The sequence below is a fragment of the Nanorana parkeri genome, unplaced genomic scaffold (assembly GCF_000935625.1).
Source record: "Nanorana parkeri isolate BGI_ZX_2015 unplaced genomic scaffold, ASM93562v1 scaffold171, whole genome shotgun sequence".
In the NCBI taxonomy this organism is placed as follows: domain Eukaryota; kingdom Metazoa; phylum Chordata; class Amphibia; order Anura; family Dicroglossidae; genus Nanorana; species Nanorana parkeri.
This window is the reverse complement of record NW_017306439.1, coordinates 1,429,429-1,436,249: the sequence shown is the minus strand read 5'-3', so window position 1 is coordinate 1,436,249 and position 6,821 is coordinate 1,429,429. Positions and strand designations below refer to the sequence as shown.

The 6,821-nt window shown below is 49.5% G+C and overlaps 1 protein-coding gene across 2 annotated transcripts in view; it reads left to right on the top strand.

The window, feature by feature from the left end:
* Positions 1 to 3,293: 3,293 nt before the first annotated feature.
* Positions 3,294 to 6,821, top strand: part of CUNHXorf56 (chromosome unknown CXorf56 homolog) — a 19,244-nt gene continuing 15,716 nt past the window's right edge. For both annotated transcript variants that reach the window (XM_018554743.1, XM_018554742.1), the window contains exons 1-2: positions 3,294 to 3,481; positions 5,842 to 5,959. In XM_018554743.1, the coding sequence (XP_018410245.1) occupies positions 3,358 to 3,481; positions 5,842 to 5,959 (242 nt within the window). In that variant the 5' untranslated portion in view covers positions 3,294 to 3,357. The remainder of the gene's footprint in view (positions 3,482 to 5,841; positions 5,960 to 6,821) is intronic.

Here is a 6,821-nt window from a genome sequence, read left to right as displayed (position 1 = left end):
GGGGGGCTCGCTCGTCTACTCCCTTTCCGGCCCTGCCAGGCCTGTGCTCGGATCAAGGGTCTGGTATGGAATTTTAGGGAGGACCCCACGTTTTTTCCTCCCATTTTTGGCGGGTGTCGTAACTCATTAAAATTCCTACCAGACCTTAAGAGCCTGGTATGACTTTGAGGGGGAACCCCCCACACTTTTTTTTTGTGTGCTTTTTTTTTACATGGGGTCCATCCTAAATATTCCAACCAGACCTTAAGGGTCCGGTATGACTTTTGGCGGGAACCCCACACATTTTTTTCCTTTAGAAATGTCAGTTTTGCTGCAGCAGGTTCTATACATCGGACAGATTTGCCACTTTACAGGCAGGTTAAGGTGACACCCCGGGCACGACATTTAAAGGAATTTTTCATTCTTATTGTTACCCTTTAAGTGATGGTAAAATCACTGCTCCTTTAAAAACAGTGTTTTTTAAAAGTGTTTTTTTCATTGATTCATGTCCCCCCAGGGCAGTACCCGGACCCCCATACATGTCCCCCAGGGCAGTACCTGGATCCCCATACATGTCCCCCAGGGCAGTACCCGGATCCCCATACATGTCCCCCAGGGCAGTACCCGGATCCCCATACATGTCCCCCAGGGCAGTACCCGGATCCCCATACATGTCCCCCAGGGCAGTACCCGGATCCCCATACATGTCCCCCGGGGCAGTACCCGGATCCCCATACATGTCCCCCAGGGCAGTACCCGGATCCACATACATGTCCCCCAGAGTGGTACCCGGATACCCATACATGTTCCCCAGGGCAGTACCCGGACCCCCATACATGTCCCCCAGGGCGGTACCCGGATCCCCATACATGTCCCCCAGGGCAGTACCTGGATCCCCATACATGTCCCCCAGGGCAGTACCCGAATCCCCATACACTTTTTTATGGCCAATAACTTCCATATAAGCCTTCAAAATGGGGACATTTGATTTTCAAACTTTTGGTCCTATAGACTTTCATTGAGTTCGAGCTCAAACTTTTTCCATGTTCTAAAGTTCGAATTTGAACCGAACACGGGTCTGTTCGGCCCATCACTCGTGGTGAACCCGCCATGTTTTATGCCATACACTCACAGAGCGATCATCAGTCTCCAAACCTCGCTCTCGTCTTGACCCCAACCAGCACAATCTTCACATGCTTCAAGGGGCCCCAGCTGGGGACCTTCCATGACCTACTCACCATTGTCAACGTCTAACGCGGCCTCACCCACACACACGATTACTGCCAGGTGAGGCCGGAGAGTAATTGTACTATAATCGTGCATTCAGCATCTGGGGTCTGTAAGCGACGCACTTACTCTTCAGACTAATTCGGTTATTGCCGATAATAAGCAATTAACGAGGCTGAGGACCATTTCTGCAGTTTGAGAGCTTCTTCTCGGCCGGTTCTGGTCCCAGAGCAATAACCTCTCCAATATTCCATTAACGCTGAAGTTTAATCTGCTTTTATATATATTTTTTTAATTGCTTCTGGTTTTTATGATATACTGTATTTTAGTCCCAGTGATGTCATTGCCGTCTGTGCTTCTGTATACAATGCAGGCAGATTGTGGCTGGTGGGAGGTGCTGTACATAGCTTCCTGAAAACATCACAGGGCCCGGTCTCAGGACTCCTCTCAAGAGCCATCGGCCTTGATGCACACAGTGGGAGGAGTTATGCAAATGTCAAAATGCCTTGATGGGCGGGTGTCAGTCTGGAGGAGTGGGCGTTCTTAGACAGGCTGTGTTTGCATGCAGATCGCCCACATGGGATGCTGAGCCTCCATGATTGAGAGAACTGATATACAATTAATGAAAGGGGCGGGGCCAGGGACTGTCAGGCTGGGGGGAAAGTCTAGATGATGCCGGATGTCCTCCAGCCAGGAGATGAGGCGGGCTCTGTCTGACTTGCTGCAGCTTCTAATGTACATTGTGAGCAGCTCCCAGTGTGCAGTGACATCAGAGGAAGAGGAGCCGGTACAACTGTGCAAGACTGAAGGGGAGGACGGAGGTCAGATAGAAGACTGAAGGGAAGGACGGAGGTCAGACAGAAGAGTGAAGGGAAGGACGGAGGTCAGATAGAAGATTGAAGGGAAGGACGGAGGGCAGATAGAAGACTGAAGGGGAGGACGGAGGTCAGATAGAAGACTGAAGGGAAGGACGGAGGTCAGATAGAAGTCTGAAGGGAAGGACGGAGGTCAGATAGAAGACTGAAGGGAAGGACGGAGGTCAGATAGAAGACTGAAGGGAAGGACGGAGGTCAGATAGACTGAAGGGAAGGACGGAGGTCAGATAGAAGAGTGAAGGGAAGGACGGAGGTCAGGTAGAAGAGTGAAGGACGGAGGTCAGATAGAAGACTGAAGGGAAGGACGGAGGTCAGATAGAAGAGTGAAGGGAAGGACGGAGGTCAGATAGACTGAAGGGAAGGAAGGAGGTCAGATAGAAGAGTGTAGGGAAGGACGGAGGTCAGGTAGAAGAGTGAAGGGAAGGACGGAGGTCAGATAGAAGACTGAAGGGAAGGACAGAGGTTTGTCGGGGACTGCACTGTACTAATTAGTCTCATGTTGATGAATTATGAATGAAGAGGATCTGCTTAGCGGGAGAATAAAGCCAATTCCAATGCAGAATTTATGAATATAATAGATGAAAATGTCCAGCAGTGGAAGGAGATCTGTGCAGTGTGGCCCCTCTCAGGCGTTCTGTATTGTACTGTGGCACCTCTCAGGGGTTCTGCGCTTTTAGGGGTTCTGTACTGTGGCACTTCTTAGGGGTTCTGTACTGTGGCCCCTCTCAGGGGTTCTGTATTGTACTGTGGCCCCTCCCAGGGGTTCTGTATTGTACTGTGGCTCCTCTCAGGGGTTCTGTACTGTACTGTGGCCTCTCTCATGGGTTCTGTATTGTACTGTGGCTCCTCTCAGGGGTTCTGTATTGTACTGTGGCCCCTCTCAGGGGTTCCGTATTGTACTGTTGTGTCCCATCTGAGATGTACACTTGGTAGACCCTGTGCGCGGCCCCTAATCTATGACGTCACCGGGAGCTCCTCTACCAGCGTAGTAATCGGGAGCGCGCTACCCCGATGTAAACAACCCAGGAGCGCGCATTACTCCTTCCCGCAGGAAAACAGTAATATACATGAATCATAACAGGACTCTGATAGCACCATATGATGTCTTTATGCTCCTATAACACGGCGGCCCTCGGCTTCTTCTAATATGATACACTTTTGCTGTGAATAGTTGTAAAGTGTGTCAATAAAGTTGGGCGGCGTTGGGTGACGTCATGACGCACCGGCGGCCGTCAGAGGGGGTCCTGTGTGTTGCCTAGGAAGTGGAAGAGTGAACATGCCGAAGGTGGTGTCACGGTCGGTGGTGTGCTCCGACACCCGGGACAGGGAGGAGTATGATGACGGGGAGAAACCCCTCCATGTCTACTACTGTTTGTGCGGGCAGATGGTGCTGGTGTTGGGTGAGTGTCACACTGAGCGAGAGGAGGGAGAAAATGGCATCTCCTTCAAATGATAATTGTTTATTTTAGCTAAGAGATTACATTTCATTTGTATCTCGTTCAGGGGCCCCATTTGGTAGTTATTTTTTTCACTTCCTGTATCTGTGGCAACCCTACAATGAAAAGGGAGCATGGTTGTTACAGGGACAGGAAGTTACCTGCAATGATTCACATGCCAGATCCGGAAGGATGCCGGGATGCACACATTTTCATTTGCAGTTCTGTGATGTATTCAATGGGAGATATTTATCAAAACTGGAGCAAGCAGAATCTGGAGCAGTTGCCCATGGCAACCAATCAGCTTCCAGCTTTCATTTTCAAACCTTAAAGGAGAACCCCAGGTATGCAAAAAGGTAACCCTTGCAATGGCACTAATAACTCCTAGTCACCTGTGATGTCACGGGTCCTTGGACCGGCAGGACCCGGAGGAGAAGAGGCTGCAGAGACCGGTCTGGCAGCCGGATGGGGCCCGAGTGAGTATAATTTGAGCTCCCGAGAGCAGGGGTGGGCAGCTCCTTTCCTCCAGCTGTTGAGGAACTACAAGTCCCATGAGGCATTGCAAGACTTAACAGGCATGCAGTTGCTCATCCCCACCCAAGAGAAAAAGGAGCAGTTAACCCTTGCAGTATGGGGGGCGGGGTACCCTTGCAATGGACCCCCCCCATGCACTGCAAGGGTTACCTTTTTACATTCCTGGAGTTGCCCTGAAGGTAGAATCCGATTGGCTGCCATGCACATTTTCATATTACAAATGAAAATTTGAGCATCCCCGGCATCCTTCAGGACGTACATATGGCTCATTTACAGGTCGCTACATCGATCCAGTCTAAGTTTAAAAATTGATTGTTCGTGGAGTTCCCCTTTCTGTTGGCTACGCATCTGATGGGTACCAGTATGACCAGTACCTTCAACTGCCACAGTCTATTACAGGAGGGAGCAGAGACGAGACCAGTCACCCTGGACAAGCAGAGAGAGCAGCAGTGAGCGGTCTTTATAAAGGAGGGGGCGGAGACAAGACCAGTTACCCTGCACAAGGAGAGAGAGCAGCAGTCACTGGTCTTTATTTCAGGGGAGGGCGGAGGCAAGATAAGTCACCCTGCACAAGGAGAGAGAGCATCAGTGACCGGTCTTTATACAGGAGGGGGTGGAGAGAAAACCAGTCACCCTACACAAGGAGAGAACAGCAGTGAGCGGTCTTTATTACAGGAGGGGGCGGAGACAAGACCAGTGCCCCCCGAAAGACACATTAACGGTTCCGCACAAATTTTGTGGCGTGTGAAGAATCACCTTTTCTCGTCCGCCGTAATAATAACATTCAGTCAATAAAAATTTGACATGCTAAAAAAAAATAAAAATAAATAATAACATTCAGATGATGTCGATAAACGGTTCTGAAGCCAGCTCGGCTGATGGGGACAGCGGCACTCGAGCCCTCTGAGGATGTAATAGGATTTGAGGCTCCGCGTGACGCGATCCGCTGCCTGCTGAGCCGCTGTAATGATTCAATTTGTGGTTCGGGGCGGTGAGGAGGTGATAAGGATCCTCCGCTGAAATGCCGTTTTAATGAAATGTCTTGGGCGGGTTTTGGGAACATCGTTTTCCTGCCGTCTGTTATACAAGTACGAAGCGTACTCAGGGAAAATATACAACGGCCGCAGCAAAAGTAGGCTGACATCTCCAGAAACCGCTCTGAGAATGCGTGTAGACAGGAAGCGGCTGCAAAGAGGGTACAGGCGATCAGCAGATTTCAGACCGCGATACAAATATGTTACAAACACTTTTTGCTTTTTTGTTTGTTTGCTTTTTTTTTTAACATATAACAGAAACTGGAATCTGTACATTCAGCATATCAATGGAATGATGGCGCAGTGTACAGCATTTGTGATCACAATATTAGTTGTCTCTTGTCATTAAAAGTCCATTGGAAGTGAAGGGATGGGGGATAGGAAGTGAAGGGATGGGGGATAGGAAGTGAAGGGATGGGGGATTGGGAGTGAAGGAAAGGGGACTGGAAAAGGAAGAAGACGGCGTCAGGAAAGGAGACGGCAATGGAGGTACTTTTCTGCTCCTGCAGATCATGTGATCAATGTGCAGATATCACAGAGATGGATTCCATCAGTTTGTAGACTTTGATCGGCTCCGTCCCCTCATAACACGGAATGGAAGTCATTAGGCTGCGGCGGTCACCGGGCTTATTTTACCAGAATGGCGGACAGCTTGCCTCGCACACAATGATTCCTGGTAATCTTCCTGAGCGATATGTTTCTTTTCCATCGGAAGGGGTCAGGACCTTTATTTGTTGTTTCTTCTTTTTTGCTCAGATTGCCAGCTGGAAAAACTTCCCATGAGACCTCGCGACAGAGCCCGAGTCATCGATGCAGCAAAACACGCTCACAAGTTCTGTAACACGGAAGACGAGGAGGCCGTGTATCTGCGCAGGTGTGTCCCCTGGGGGCCCATTTCTGCTCATCCGCTTTTATTTGTCATTATTTTCTAGGAAAATGGATGACAGTTTGTCTGCTGTAATTAGAAGTGTCGAGGTGTGTGTGTGTTTGTAGATGTGTGTGTGTGTTTGTAGATGTGTGTGTGTGTTTGTAGATGTGTGTGTGTGTGTTTTTGTAGATTGTGTGTGTGTGTGTGTGTGTTTGTAGATTGTGTGTGTGTGTGTGTGTGTGTGTTTGTAGATTGTGTGTGTGTCTTCTTCCAACTCCAATTCTTTATAGCATCCACACAAATATCCAACCATCAGACACTAATAGCCCTTTGTAAATACATTTCTTTGCCATTCATTGATGGACACGGCTGATTATCGGTAGACCTAAAGGTTTATATTGCCACCTGCAGGAGGAGGACGCTAGGTGCTGTTAAGGGTCTGCTGCCATTGATGTCAGTGGTAGTCGTCTTCCTTGATGTAGGAGGCCTAAGGTATGGCCCCCGACATCATCAAAGGGCCACACATAATACTCAGTGAATGGAATTCAGAAAGCTGTCAGACTGCAGCCATGCAGTACTACTGGGAAAGCACTAGATGTAAGATGTCTTCCAGCCAGGAGATGAGGCGGGCTCTATCTGACTTACTGCAACTTCTAGTGCACATTGTGGGAAGCTCTCAGTGTGCAGTGACATCAGAGGAAGAGGGGAGGCCAGAGGTCAGATAGAAGACTGGAGGGAAGGCCGGATGTCAGATAGAAGACTGGAGGGAAGGCCGAAGGTCAGATAGAAGACTGGAGGGAAGGCCGGAGGTCAGATAGAAGACTGGAGGGAAGGCCGGAGGTCAGATAGAAGACTGGAGGGAAGGCCG